Source organism: Rattus norvegicus, chromosome 20, assembly GCF_036323735.1.
Source record: "Rattus norvegicus strain BN/NHsdMcwi chromosome 20, GRCr8, whole genome shotgun sequence".
Taxonomy (NCBI): Eukaryota; Metazoa; Chordata; class Mammalia; order Rodentia; family Muridae; genus Rattus; species Rattus norvegicus.
Window position 1 is genome coordinate 13,519,849 of NC_086038.1, and position 15,415 is coordinate 13,535,263.

The 15,415-nt window shown below is 50.9% G+C and overlaps 1 protein-coding gene across 1 annotated transcript in view; it reads right to left on the bottom strand.

Moving 5' to 3' along the window:
- Bcr (BCR activator of RhoGEF and GTPase) overlaps window positions 1-15,415 on the bottom strand; it is a 127,602-nt gene that overhangs the window by 51,117 nt on the left and 61,070 nt on the right. Inside the window, 3 exon segments of the mRNA NM_001419609.1 lie at window positions 3,462-3,647; window positions 4,662-4,766; window positions 10,544-10,716. Of these exon segments, the coding sequence (NP_001406538.1) occupies window positions 3,462-3,647; window positions 4,662-4,766; window positions 10,544-10,716 (464 nt within the window).

Consider the following 15,415-nt stretch of genomic DNA (forward strand, 5'->3'; position numbering starts at 1 on the left):
TTGAGGTTTCCCTCACTGAGCTCCTGTTCCGATACACACTCAACTAAGCAGTTTCCATGGGTAGGTGGAAGGGTATGTGGCACCACCACAATCATCTCTGGGTCTCACATCATTTGGGGGCAGTGAGGAAAAAAAAAGCCTAGTCTTCACAAGCAACAGCTTGCAGACAGAGCGGACGGACATGCTGGCTAGGTCTGAGCCTCTCACGGCAGCCACCTGGGGGCTAGAAGCCTGGTGCACTAGCTGTTCCCGGAGTTCTCTAAGTTGAGCATACATTTCACCTCCGTGAGCATTTGCATTTATATGGGTTTTCTCAGAGAAGTTGCTGCGAGCTTAAATTCCAGACCTTCCTTCGCTGAACAAACCACAACCATTAAGACTCGGAATACTCCTGCATCCACCCTGTCTTCCCTTTTGCAGGCCACTGAGTGAGGGCCTCCCGGCTGCCTGAGGGGTCGTGACGGCCTCTCGGTGTGGAGTCCAGAGCATTTCAGCCCAGGACCACTTGCATGACTTTTCTTTTCTCTTGCCTAAGAGCTCACTTCTTTCCAGGCACGAGAAATACTAAAAAATTAACTCTTATGTATTTGGCAATTGGAAACCGGAGCTGAATGATAACGGCATAAACGGGAGATCGGCAGTATCTCGTTAGTATGCCTAGGGACGGGCCAGAATCCCTACTGTGGTCATTCTTTACCAAAGAGACCTGAGGAAACGTCTGACAGACTCAGAGCAGCCTGTGCCCTTCGGAGAACGTCAGTTCAGGGAGCTGACACAAACAGTAGGAGCCTAAAGAGACATCATAACCAAACGCACATAACACTGGACAGGGTTGGATCCTGAATCAGACAGGGACTGGGGGAAAGGATTTTAACCACGAACAAGACCTCATTCGCTGAGAGTCAAGTACAGGAAAGGGGCACCGTGGCGGTAACTCAGGAGTCCAGGGCTCTAGAGAAGGCGCCAAAGTCGGGATAGTCTTAGGACTCCTGGAGGGGATGCTGGGCTAGCCTTGCTGCAGACTGAAAGGGTGGAGTGTAGGACTGTCTATCTGTCCTGGGAAGCCCTCAGCATTCAGCCCGAGTTAAAGACACATGGGGTGCTCATCAGATGGCCTGGGCAACAGCTCTCCCTTGCAGAGGGACAGCTGAAGAGCAACACACCAACCAAAAGTAACATTCTAAAACTTAAGTTCCAGCATTCCTTAGTTTTAGAAGACTGGGAAAGAGAAAAGTCCCCTGAGTGGTTTCATTCTGGGTAAGTGCTGGGTGTGCCCCAACCCCCTATCCTGTCCCAACACTATTCTTTGCTTTTCTGAAGGCTTCAGGATGAGTCTGTTCTTCAAGGTTTAATCTTATTGACACAGGGCTGGAAGAGAAAGGGAAAAGAGCCAAGAGCCAAGAGGAAAGCCTCACCCTGAACTGGGGCCACTGGGCTCCTCCTGCATAACCCTTTTCTCAAGATTAAAACATCCCATTCTGCACAAAGCTCCTGGAGTAGGAAGGTAAACAACTCAAAACAGATTCAGGAAGTCCCTGAAACTGACCAGATTCACTAACACAAACCCCCCCCCCCCCCCCGCCTCTTTTGCCAAAGTAAACAATAAGAGCTGAGCTTCTCTCAGACAAGCAAAGACTGAGAGCAGACCCAGATCAGCTGCCTGGAAAAGTCAGAAACCAGTCAAGCTGCCTGCAAGAGGTTTAGAGCAACTGAGGCACCCTAAAAGGACACTCTCAGAACACTCTCAGTGTGTTCCAGGTTCTCAGCTTTTGTGGGCTGTCACCTGTGCTGGGCTGGCTTTGGTGATGTAGCTGACAGTGAGTCATTTGTGCTCCTCATCCAGACTCTGTCACTCCAATAAAACTCACTGGTTCATCAAGTTGGACTTTGGTGCTATCTATACTTTGGTTTGTCGTGGGATCCCTGTCTGGCACAACTGAGGCAAATGGGGTGAGTAGGGTGTATGTGTGTGTGTCCAGGAAAAGTTCTGTCACAGAATTCTGGGTGCATGGCACCCAATAAGGTGTGTGGCTATGGGTCATTTTCAGGAACCCTGCCCTTGGACCACTGTTAAGCCTGAAGAACTATTTTCTGCATGGGGAGAAGGTCCCAAGCAAAGTGTGTGTGTGTGTCAGAAGCACGACCAATCTAGGAATTAGGATCAGCCATCATTAGAAAGAGACCAGGGCTAGCGCTAGGAGGGGTAACCTCTCTGCTGGGCAGTTCTGTCAGGAACCCCTCCTTTCCTGTTCCTACCCTGTACTAACGTCTCCCCCGGGCACCTGTCAGTTTCCTGGTCAGTTCTGATCTACTGAGGACTTCCAGAAACCCTAATCTGTTGTTTACCTCCTCTTGTCCTCTGGTTTGATGGCCCCTCATGGCCGGCAGATGTACTCTTTTACGGCAAATAAAAACACGGGACTCACTCAGTCTTCCTTGCTCAGTCTCTTTGAAAACAGGACCTGCTTTATGGGGCGACCTCAATGCAGGTAACATGGTGCCCTTTGATGTCACAGTGGGACCCAACTCTGTAGAGAGCTGTCACCTGATCCAAGCCTCTCTGTGGAGGCTTCTAGCTAGGCACACACTCCCTCTCTTCTTCCTCTATTTACCATTTTGGCCAGGTTGGACCCCTAAACTCCTGGGCCCAAACAACCTTATTGCTTCAGCTTCCCAAACGGCTGAAACGACACGTACGTGCCTCAGACCCGGACTCACATGCTCCCAATCACCTCTAGGCCTAATCCATGGTAACCACCATGTAAATAGCTGTTGTGCTGTATTGTTTGGGGGGTAGGGGGGTGATGATGCCAAAGTAAAGACTGCACACACGCAGCACATGCACAACTCTATCTCGGCACTGGGAGAGTCCAGGGTGCAGAGGGGGAGACCTGCAGACACAGGGGCTGACCTGTAACCAAGCCCCAGTGTGCTGTCACGTGTAGCCAGCTCTCCAAGCAAAACGCCGTTCTCCACTGAGAGCCCAAGACTGGCTGTGCTGGGTGGCAAAAAAACATTTTAGTCTCAAACACATCTTGATCCGCATGAAGCCTGGAAACCCCAAGCAAAACAGTAGGGAGCCGGGGTTGGGGATTTAGTTCAGTGGTAGAGCGCTTGCCTAGGAAGCGCAAGGCCCTGGGTTCGGTCCCCAGCTCCGAAAAAAAAAAAAAAAAAAAAAAAAAACAAAAACCCACAAACAAACAAACAAAACAAAACAAAACAAAACAAAAAAAAAAACAGTAGGGAGCCGAGATCAGGTCAACGCACTCGCTGGACTTCAGCTGGGCTGGCCATGTGTCCCTGCACCTCTCCCTCCCAGCGGCCTGCCCTTTGGCACCAAAGCTACAGATACACCCCAGGCTCTCCTTCCCACTGTCTCCTGGATGTCTCCCTGGGACACATGTCCAAGGGACAAACCTCGTCCCCAAAGCCGCAAGTGCCAGCGTACCCAACTGACTCACCAGCTTCTGGAAGAGGTCACCCACGCGCTGCTGGTGGCTCCACTGTTGTACGCGGGGAAAGAGCCCGTCATAGAACTCCTTGTGGATCTCGTAGAGCTCAGGCACTTTGAAGAAAATGGTCTCAATCTGCTGGCTGGTCAGCACAGGCTGAGACGTGGTGGCAGCGGCTTTCAGAGGCTTCATGGGCTAGAGGGTGGCACAGGTGAAGTGGCTTCATTCATTCATTCACTCATTCATTCATTCATCTAGCTAGCTAACCCTGTCTGTGTCTGTCTGTCTATCATATCTATCTATCTATCTATCTATCTACCCACTCATCCGTCCACCCATCCATATATCTATCATCTGTCTGTCTGTCTGTCTGTCTGTCTGTCTGTCTATCTCTTTATCTTCCTATCTGTCTGTCTACCTACCTACTCATCTGTCTGTCTATCTATCTATCTATCTATCTATCTATCTATCTATCTATCTATCTATCTATCTATCCACTCATCCATCCATCTATCTATCTATCTATCTATCTATCTATCTATCTATCTATCTATCTATCTATCTATCTTCCTATCTATCTGTCTGTTTACCTACCCACTCATCTGTCCATCTATCTATCTATCTATCTATCTATCTATCTATCTATCTATCTATCTACCTACCTACCTATCTACCTACCCACCTACCTAACTACCCATCTGTCCACCCATCCCCCCTATCTATCTGTCTGTCTGTCTACCTACCCACTCATCTGTCCACCCATCCATCCATCCATCCATCTATCTACCTACCTAACTACCCATCCGTCCACCCATCCCCCATCTATCTATCTATGTATCTATGTATCTATCTATGTATCTATGTATCTATGTATCTATGTATGTATGTATGTATGTATCTATCTATCTATCTATCTATCTATCTATCTATCTATCTATCTATCTATCTATCTATCTATCTATCTATCTCTATCTCTTGGTATTGCAATCGGGCCCAGGTAGGACCTTGGCCATTCTGGATAGACAAATGGCTTTATCACTAAACTATATCCCAGCCCTATTATTTTCAAATCCCAATGGGGAAAAAAAATTAACTAAAAGAAAGGGGAAACTTGGCGGTTGAGGTCCCCAGTCGGTATCTCCCAGCCCTTAGAGAAGCTCGGATGCCCGGGATGAGGTCTGAGGGGAATCCCAGCAAGGGCCTCCTCACCAGCAGCAGGGCCTCCAGATGGCTCAGGTATGTCTCCTCGCTGGCCAGGATTCCGGACAAAACCCACTTCCTCATCTCCAAGCCCTTTTCCAAATCCAGCTCACTCTGCAGGACAGAAGCAGAGACATCAGCTCCCTCTGAGGACAAAGCCCTCAGAGACGGTCCACCAGGAAGGAAGAGGGAGGTACCGATAGCCTTGGTACCCATTTGGCCATGCGCTTGAAGTCACTAAATTCCAGAGGCTCATCCAGTCGAGGGTCACCTGCGGCCCCCACAAAGTAGGAAACGAGGACGCTGAGCAGACCACAAGGCCTCCTCTCCTTCTTGCCTTGTGCCTGGGACCAAGGAGTAGCTGCCTTGATCCACACATGAAAGGGAAAGGAGGCTCTGACCCAAGGTGGGCGTAGCCCACGGGAAGCCCAAAGGTAGCTGCTCCAGGAGGGCTGAGAAGGGGTATATCAGAGCCTACTGCCTGCCATCCAGACTCCTGCTATTTGGAATATGTCTACTGCTCCTTGCCCTTTGCCTGATGTGTGCCTCACCAGGATTCCCTGGCTGTCACTACCACATGGACCTTGGACCAACCAGGCCTCTAGGTAGCACCACCTCCTCCCTCAGCAAGCTGCCCTTCCTGTGACTGTGACCGCTGCAGCTGTGTGTCATAGTCCTCCTGCCTCTGAGGGTAGGGTGGCCTTCAGGCTTAGGGCTTTTGTCTGATCCTGCTTTCTCTTGCTGGTAGGAGGGACTCTCTCGCAAGCAGATTCTGGGCAAAGTACCTCAGCCCGTCAACTTCCCAGATCAAAACAGTGAAGCTCTGCTGATTTTGTCTCCATCAAGACAGAACGGACACACATGTTGCAGCATGTTGACATGGGGGGGGGGGGGCACAGCCTGCACGACCTGGGAGACCATGGGCCGATGCCAGGTTATGATGGCACTATAGACTGACTGCACCCATGTCATGCCCCCCATTCCTGCATTGAAGTCCTGAGTCCCACAGGCTGGGGATGTGGCTGGATTTGAGAAGTTGAAATGAAGACAGTGGGGCGGATTCTAGGTCAGTATAACTAGCAGTCCATAAGGACTGGACTATGGGTCTGTCACACAGAGAAGACATTTGATCCAAGAGGAGTTATGTACAGCCATCCACTCATAGATTCAGGAGAGAACACTCAGAAGAAAACACCTCAGCAGCAACTGGACCTCAGCCTTCCGTCCCCTGACACCGCTGAGAAAGCGCACTTCGCACTCCTGATGTTTAAAGGCCACCGCTTGGGGTGCTTTTGTTATGGCACGCCTAGCCGTCCAGCGGTGGTGGTGCCAAAGGCAACAGAAAGTGCTGCCTGGTTTCCTGGCCACTCCTTGCTTCTCTCCCCAGCCACAGGTGATGTCAGAGGTTGGCCGTGCCCGTGGAATCAACCACTGTGTGGCACCTGGCCAACCTGCCCCACCTACAGGCAGAGGCGGATGCCAGTAAGGGGCGGAGCCCGCATCCACGGAGGGTTAAAAAGCCCCGCCCACTCCCTCTTCCAGTTTCCTAGCGCCAAGAGCCGACTCTAAACAGCCGTGTTGCCCCACCTCCTGGGACTAAAACAGGACTGTTGACTCCACCCCCACCTCCCTCCATGACTCATTTTCCTAAATCATTAGAGGAGAAGTGTGATCGATGCTGACATGTAGAGCTGAGGGGTTCCTTCCTGGGGGCCGGCAGGCAATCCCATACCATATGATGCTTCGCCACATCCCTGGTCGCTACTTCATGCAAAGGTCTCTGGATAGGACCTGTATGACCCGGGGTGAGACTGACTGGGCTTACGGAAGGACCTGACTGAGGACAGCTCAGGCTTCAGGGAGCCTTGCAGTTGGACATTAGGACCCCGCTATGGACTCCCTGTGTCTTAATGACTCTGCTGGTCCTTTTCAGGGAAGTCTGTCATGGTATAGACTGCAGGTTAATCAAGAAGAGCCCAGGGTCAGGATTCAGGGTCAGAGTTTAGAGCTAGGGTTACCAGGGAGCCTCTGCATGGGCCTTTATCTTCTAGATATAAACTGTCTAATTCTTGTATCCTACCTGGATCCCTGGGGCTTGAACCTCATTGTCACTGCCACATGACGTGTGTGTGTGTGTGTGTGTGTGTGTGTGTGTGTATGTGTGGCGTGCCTAAGCTGTGACCATGCAAATGTGTGTGGGTGGCAGCCATCACTCTGGGGAAATAACCCACCCAAATGGGTCCCTGCAGGTAAGACCAGACGGTGGCTTCCACAGATAGGAGCCTCCAGGGCATAGCTGTGTCTGAACTCGAAACTTCCCGTGCTTGGAACACAGTGCCCAATTAAGATTCATTTCATTCATCGAATCTCAAAGGCCTGGCTAGGTCCTAGTTGGGGCCTCATCTTTATGAAACCCCGAGGGTTCTTTCAGAGTCTCAGTGATCTAATTGGGAAGCAAGCAGGTCCCAGAAATCCAGGACTGTCAGCTGAGCTCGTCAAAGGCAGGTACTCAGGATCTGATGGAGTGATGCTCACTTCTCGGCCCAGTGTAATGGCAGGTCATCAGAGAAGCGGCCTCCATCTCTCTCTGCACATGCCTTCCACTGTGACTAGATGATACTCCTATCCCACACAGGGAAGGGGTTAGGGAGATGGCAGGCCTTTGACAGTGACAGCCACCCCCAACATGCAGTCCTCCTCCTTAGTTTCGAAGAACAATCTTGCTACTGTGAGCTCCAGGGAGACAGTGGGGTGCAGGGAGGTCAGCAGGGCCAGTGACGTCCCTGCCCAGCATAAGACACTGCTGCCTGCATAGATGGGAGTGCCTGGTGGAAGAACCATGCCTCATCCCACCCACACCGTTTGGAAAGCCAGGAGGAAACACTGTGTGTGTAAGCAGATGGCGCCAAGTCCAGTTCTCTTCATTCCAAGGGTGAGGCCACCTGGCCCAGGGATGGTGCTGGGGTGGATGGAGACAGGACTGGAGAAGAGGAATCTTCTTAGATGGAGAATCTTTTGGGGATCAGAACAGAGCTGATGGTATCCCACAAGCAGCAAGAGAGAAGTGAGCAGGGGACAGGGCTGTCACTGGCTGTTTATAACTGAAGCTGTACACGCGGCATTCCTGTAATCAGGGTCCTACAGGCAGGGAGGTCCCTTCTAGGAGGAAGCTTCGGGTAAAGGGCAGCTGGAGGCTGACATAGAGGTAGGGAAAAGCCCTCAGGAGTCCAGAGACAGGCAACCAGGAATGGAAAGAAACAAACTAGACTCTTGGTAACAAAGTAACAAAGGTTACCTAGCCCACAGGTGAGCTGCCGCTGGTCTATTAGTAGGTCTTTCAAGACTCTTCCCAGGGGAGCTCACTGATCAATCAGGGTGCAGCTTTCTCTACTGTAAGTTCATAGTCAGCACAGCTGCTGACCAGAGGGTGTCCTCTTCTAGTTTAAATAGGGCCAGGGCTCTCTAAGTTAGAGGCTAGAAACTGCCCTAGAGCCCAGCTTGCAAGGGCAAACCAGTCCTCCAGAAGGGGAGATCCCAGCACTCAGAGCTGGCTCTGTTACTAGATACTGTGTCAACAAACCCACCTCAGGCCTTCTCGCTGCTGCCGCAGTAAGGGGTGCCAGGCCTCTGCCCCACCCCAATGCAATACCTAACTCCTTGGGGAAGATGCTGACTGAGAAGCCCTGAGATCAGAAGCTGCACTGAGCTTGTGTGTTGCCATGGAATCCCCAGGGAAATTTCTCTTAATGTTCAACCGGTCCAAAAGGTACCAGGTTGGCAGCAGGGAGCAAACCAGGATTTGGGAGGCAGAAGAACCTTAGGCAGCAGGGTAGGGTGTTTCTGGCCCCAAACCCACCACATTCCCTAAGGAACCTAAGAGACATCAGGAAGCCAAGGGTGTGTCGGTCACCAGAGCCAGGATGGAATTCTACCCTTAGGGCTCTAAGCACTAAAATAAGCATCTAAGCAGGAGCTGCCGGGACAAAACTAGGTGACATGTCAACCCTCCTCATTTAGAACCCCCCTGCCACCTCCTCTGGTGGAATGCCTGGTGAGGGAGGGGACGCTGTATACCTGTTTGTGCAGATGTGCAATATCCTGCCACGGGAGGCATGTTTGATAAACCCCTAAGCAGGGCAGGAGAAGGGAGACAAGGCTCTGCACGGAGTCTACAGGGATGAGATGGGTGCTAAAAGGCCACCATCTGTGCCGGGAGGCCAGCAGAACAGAGGCCAACCTGTACCGGGCCTGAATCAAAGAAGTAGGTCAACTTGCTCTCAAGGGTCAAGAAGGAACATTAAGGCTTGGGTGGGTGGTGGCAGCTCTCGGGAGATGGATGGACAGAGATGTAAGCCACATGTGTCAGCAAAGGGACCTGAGTGAAAAGACACATTTCTAGGTCTTTGTTACAGCGAAGGTGGGGAATGTGGTGCTGGGGTTGGAAGCCAGGGTCATGTGCACGTTGAACACGAACTCTACAGACTGAGCCACACCCCTAAGACCCACTCTCAAACACAAGGTAAGCGGAAGGGAGAAGATGCCAAGGGCCCAGGAAGACAAAATGGCCAAAGGCAAGGAGAAACTGCTTTAGGAGAAACTTCATGCTCAACTCCATGAAGGGAGAATCCAAGGAGTCAGAGGAAGACCTGTCTTAGCTGTTTCCTGTTGCTGTGATTTATAAAGAAAAATCCTGATGGCACTTACTACACAAACACGCATGCATGCACCCATGCACACCCATGTGTACCCATGCACGGGTTATGGGATAAAGTGCTTATGTGCTGGAGATCACAGTCTATCACTGTGTGGGAGTTAAGGTGGCAGGAGTGTGAGGTAGCTAGTCAGTCATATTACATTCAGAGTCATGGGTAGAGAGAACAAATCAATGTGTGTATGATGGCGCTCCACTCGCTTTCTCCGTAGGATACCGAGCCTGGGGAATAATGCTGCCCATGGCGAGCAGGTCCTCCCACATGAACGAACATAGTTTCGATAAATCCCTCAGACTATCCTAATCTAGAAAGTCCCCATTGAGACATTTTCACTGTGTCAAACTGGCCATTAAAATCATCCCGGGAGGTGTCCCCTCCCTCCACTGAAAAAGTTATCTTCAACAGTGCCCCAGCCCATGGGACCACAGAGTGGCTCAGGACACCGTGCTGGCTGGGCAGATTCACTGTGGGAACTGCTCTGTGAAGTCTGCAAGTGCCTCGGGGTGATGTTCCCGGGAGAGAAGGCTGGCCCATACAGTATGCTACGTGGGGATGTGGCAGATGGCCTCTCAAATATTCCACAACTTGTTAGCCACGTGACCTGAGAGGAAGCCAGCAACTGACATCGTTTATACTTCGGTGACGTGGAGATGACAGCAAGATAAGTTCCCTGGGACTGTTGGTGAGGGTCAAGTGCAAACTCTCTGGAAGGATCTTGGTCAAACGAAGCTACTGTGAGGACCTTCTCTGTGGAAAAGAGAGTGAGTCTATCCCTTGAGCGGAGGGTCAGGGCCGGCCTAATGTAGCTGAGCACTCCAGTGGGGACTTTCACGTAAGTCCTGCTTGCTCAGGTGGTGGCCTCTGGCATGGCTCTTCTCGGCCTTACAAACGCATGCATCCTCCCTCTCTAGGCTCAGTTTATAAAGAAGCCCGTGGCCTCCCTGTGAAGTGTACGCAGAGGGAGGGTTGCTTCCCGATTCACGACAAGAAAGGAGCTCTCTATGATTCTATAATGGTACCATCACCTAATTGCTGTTGTGTCCCCGGACAAGGAGTTAGTTGCCTTTCAGGACATGGCCTCCTCCATGGAAGCGGTGGCCTGGTCCCGAGCAGAGCCCAGTACCCATCCGGACTTCACGTCTACCCCCTACGTCTGGCAGGTGTGCCTCTCGGACTCACCGCTTTGGTGGGCTCCAGGGCGCCTGAGGCTGGGCTGCCCCTGCCTTTGCTGCTGAGGTGTGGCGAGGAGGAAGGTGAATCATCGATGTAGGGCAGCCCGTCCTGGTGCCGGCGCTGTTCCTCAGCCTGGTCTGCAGCACAGCCATATCCAGGTGGTGTTCCAAACGAGGAATCTGTGTGTACAGAGGGGCGACCTGTGTTAGCAAGAGCTGGGGCGGGGGTGGGGGGCTGTTTCAGGGCTGTCTATGCCCCACCTGTCCAAGCAGGGGCCCAAACTGATAGCATCTCTGTCACACACAGGCATCTCTTGGGGACTGCCGTCACTCTCAAGACCTGCTACTAGGCAAAGGCACAAATGGAGGGAAGGGGCCGGCTACGGTCTGTATCCTTGGAGGCATGACTGTCCCCGGAAGTGGGCAATGCAGGGGACATAACAAGTAATGTCTAGTCTCTGTATAAAACACACATCTTTCCTAGCACGCGGCTCCTAAAACCATTAGACTCTCCAAAGTGATGATTACATGCTATATCAGTGAGATGACTGAATAGCTCAGTGTGAGGGCTGGCTGCTGGGGTGCGTGGAATGGAGGACCAACCATGTAATTAGAGGGCTGGGACTTTCAGCTATGACCCTGGCCCTCTAGGCAAGAAAAAGGGCTGAAGGGTAAGTCAATCATTAGAGGTCAGTGACATAACCAGCCATGGGTATGGAAGGAAACTTCTATAGAAACCTAAAAGGCAGGGTTGGGGGGGAGAGTCTCTTGGCTGCTGAATGCACAGAAAAATGTGCTAGGCCACCCCACTTTATAGCATGTATCTCCTTTGAGTTGTGTCTCTTTCTTTTTCTTCTTTTAAACCATAAGCTGAAAATCTAGTTAGGAAACTGTTTTCCAGCTTTCTGCCTCCAGCCACCCCTGCGTAATTGATCGCGTATGAAGAAGGGTTTGTGAGAGACACCGCCCCCCTCCACTTGTACGTTTAAACACAAACATGGTTTACGACCACAGGATTAAAAATGGTGGGATGGGGGGGGGGCTGGTCTTACGGAGCTCCTTAACCTGGGGGATCCAATACTGTCTCAGACGGCATCCACAGAGAACTGTAAGATTTCTTGGTGTGAAGGAAACCCCTGCATTTGGTCACAGAAGGATTCTGTTGTGAGTGATGAGAAGACACACAGGGGCTTATCATATGGGTAGGGGACCTGGGCTAGGAGAACCCCAAATTCAAGGATGCCTTTGTATGGTCCCCATACACCTATCTACGGGGATATGATGGGCAAAAGGACCAGAGTCCTCTGAACTAATTGTTAGCAAACCCAGGAAAAGCTCATCACGATCCTGGCCTACAGCCCAGGGCTACGACCCATAGAACCCTCTTGCCAAGCCCTTCCCGTAGACACACAGAAGCAAAATGCAACCTATCCTTTGCGTCAACAACTTTATGTAGACAGCCAAGACACATGGTAGGTTGGCATGACGACCCAGACAGTGCTAGGTACCAGACCAGACATCCAAGCTGGTCTTGACCCTTGATAGTGCCAGTCCCCTGCAAAGTCTTTATACGAGTGAGGGTGCTAAGCTGCATATTGTTGCACCACAGCTTTACCCCCAGCATTTGGGAAGTAGAGGCAAGTGGGCTACCCTGTTCTACGTAGAAGTTCCAGGGCAGTCGGGACTACAAAACTGACCTCATCACAAAATTTAAGTGGGGGCTGGGGGGATAGGGATCAGGGGGCTGGGCTTGGCTACACCTCAAAGCCCCTCAAGTGATGCTGACAGTGAGGCACACCTGTTAGAGGCAGAGGACTCTGTGACGTCATCTCTCCATGGGTGCCTACAGTTTGCAACAGGGCCTAGCCTGAGACCTAGCAGGCCAGCTCAGGTTCAAGAACTAGCAACTGTGAACAGTGATTACCGGCAGGGCCTGTGGTCCTGACCCCAGGAGCCCGAGCTATGGCCCAGACACCCTCTATTCCAACCCAAGTACAGCACAGGGATGAAGGGTTCCATTCTGTAAGAGCCTCGTGGCTCGGTGAAGCTCTAGTTATAGGAAACAGCATATCTCCACCAAGGTCCTTGAAACTAATCAGCCCCGACACACAGCTCAAGGCTGGATGAGAAAGCCTGTTGGCTACCTGTAGCTCCTCCTCTCTGTGCCCTTCCCAGCTTGACATTGATTGATTGATTGATTCATTCATTCATTCATTCATTCATTCACTCATTCAACCATCCCTTTTGGTTGAAATAGGGTTTCATGTAAGTCAGGCTGGCCTATGCCCTACAACTCACTATGAAGCTGAAGATGACCTTGAACATCTGGACTTTTGGTCTCCACCCATGAGTACTACTGAGATTATGGGTGTGCAACTCTATACCTGATTTATGTGGTTCTGGGGAGCAAACCCAAAGCTTCCACACTCGGCAAACACTGTCAACTGAGATGCATGCCCAAGCTCCAGTGTGCGTTTCTCAATGGAATGGACCCCCTCACTGTAGACAGCACCAGCCCACAGTGGCCCAGTGTGTACTAAATATTTGTGAGAATTGTTCGACCCTCTTGCCCTTTTCCTAAGAACATCTTTTCAGTGGCCAACATGTTCATCATGTGACGGGATGCCCCGTGTCTGCCCCCTGTGATTTCTACTGACTACGTGGATTCATGTCCGAGGTGAATTCAGCAATGGGTAGGTAACCAATGCCGTACGAATATCAGGTCAGACTCGTCCCAGCCATCACTGCATGTCTGTGACACAGTGAGCTGCGTTAGCAGTCTGACAGGAGAACCGGGAGCTTGGCAAGGGCTTGTCCGCCATGGTGGAGGAGTAGGCATGATGATTCCTCTGTGGACATTTCACCTTCCCATGTGAGATGGTCACACCAGGAGCCTCTGCTGGGCTATGCGAGCCCAGGTAATAATCCAGACTCCTCAGTGTTGCTCCTCCTGCTGCCCCAGTCGCTGGTGATCCAGGAACTGAGCTGTGTCTTAGCCTCTGGCCAAGAAGCTTCTGGAACAATCCATGCACCTGAACTTAGGACGAATAAGGTCATGTTCTTGGCCCTGTCTAACCAGACATTGAGGACATTCTGAAAGGGCCAGGTAAGCATTCACTGGAACACACTGGACTCAACAGAAAGAATGGAGGGACATGGGGGAAATGGGTTGGGGCAGCCACTCAGCTGGAACAGAATGGCCTCCCACATTTACAGAAGTGAACAGATTGGACATCTAGCTGTGGCAGGAAGGTTGTCTCCCCCAGCATCTGCCCTCCTCTTAGCTCTGTACTCTCTACAGGACTGAAGGCAAACTGAAGTTCTACACTGCTGCTGATGGGTGGTTATTTTACAGATGGTTGCTCACGTCCTTTGGTAGACCTCCCCAGGTCAGGCTTAGAAATTTGCTGGGGCAGAGAGGCCCAAGTCTCACCAGAGTTAATTGTCACTTCTGGACCTATGATCACAGACTACAGTGTAGAGCCTTCTCAGAACCCTTCGAAAAAGGGCTGTCAATCAGGAACAGAAGGTTGGTCATCTATAGGAGTCTTCCTTTATTTTGGAGCAGTACCTTGCACTGTACGGACAGCATTACCAGGAGCTAAATTTCCTAATGGGGAAGCCTCAGCTCTTGCAAGAAGCAGGGTGGGAAATACCTTTTGCTGGGTACTTCCCACAGCTCCTCGCCATGTTGCAAATCTTTTACACAGTCTGTGGATGCACACAGACACCTTGGCCGGCATGGATTTCCAGACTGACATTTTCCAGATAGAAAACAGAATTTTGAAGCTTAACCACATTCAAGCTCCCCTGTGACCATTTCAATTTAAGATCTTTAAGATGACAGTAGCTCCTTCACCAGTGAGTGGCGACATCTGACAGGACCTGGGGACAGCATTCCTGAGATCCACACACTGGAAGGGTCAGGGAGTATGCGGAGAACAAGCAGGAAGAAGGAGAAGGAGGGTAAAAGTGTGTGAGCCTAAACCCTATTGACCAGGGTGTTTTCCTAATGGAGTTTTAATTGGTAGGCTTAGAGCAGTCAGGCCCTAGCTCTGGGGTATCACGGAGGCCTGTCTTTGCAATGTGTGGGATTAGATGGCAAATTTAGTAGGTGAACACGCAGGAAGTGGTCACTTCGAGGGATTATATAAGATAGATATCAAACATGAAGGGAGTGGAAGGCTGGAAACTGTGATTGAGACGCAACTGGAAGGCTGACTGAGGCCCGATTTTCGTGGGAGGAAGCCCACTTAAAAAGATATGAATGACGACGTAGCATACAATTGTAATCAGTGGGCTGGGACAGAAAGTGTGCCTAGTGTGTGTATGACCCTTGGTGTACACTCGCATGCACACATGTACACACATGTGCATACACATGCACACCAGCAGAGCCTGTTGACATAGGCCTGTTAGCCCAGCGCTGAGGAGACGAAGGCAGGGTGATTATAAACTCAAGGCATGCCTGAGCTATGAGGTGACTTCAAGGCCAGTCTGGGCAACTTGGTGAGACCCTACCTCAAAATCAAAGGTGGAAGGGGGAGCTAGAGATGCAGCTCAGGATGCCCAAGGCCCCAGGCTTAACCTCTAAGTGCCTAGTCTGTCACTTAGCAAGCACATTCCAAAGAGAAGATATCCCCAAATTCTGTGCTGATAAACATGTGATCCAGAAATTCTATTACCTACATGACCAAGACTAGAAAGTTGTTTCACAAATTTAAGGCCAGCCTGGGCTACATATTGAGATTGAAGCTAACCTGGGAAACAGTGCAAGAAAGGAAAATACATGCATGCATGCATGCATACATACATACATACTACATGCATACGCACACATACACATATACACACATACGCATGTATGCATACATACATA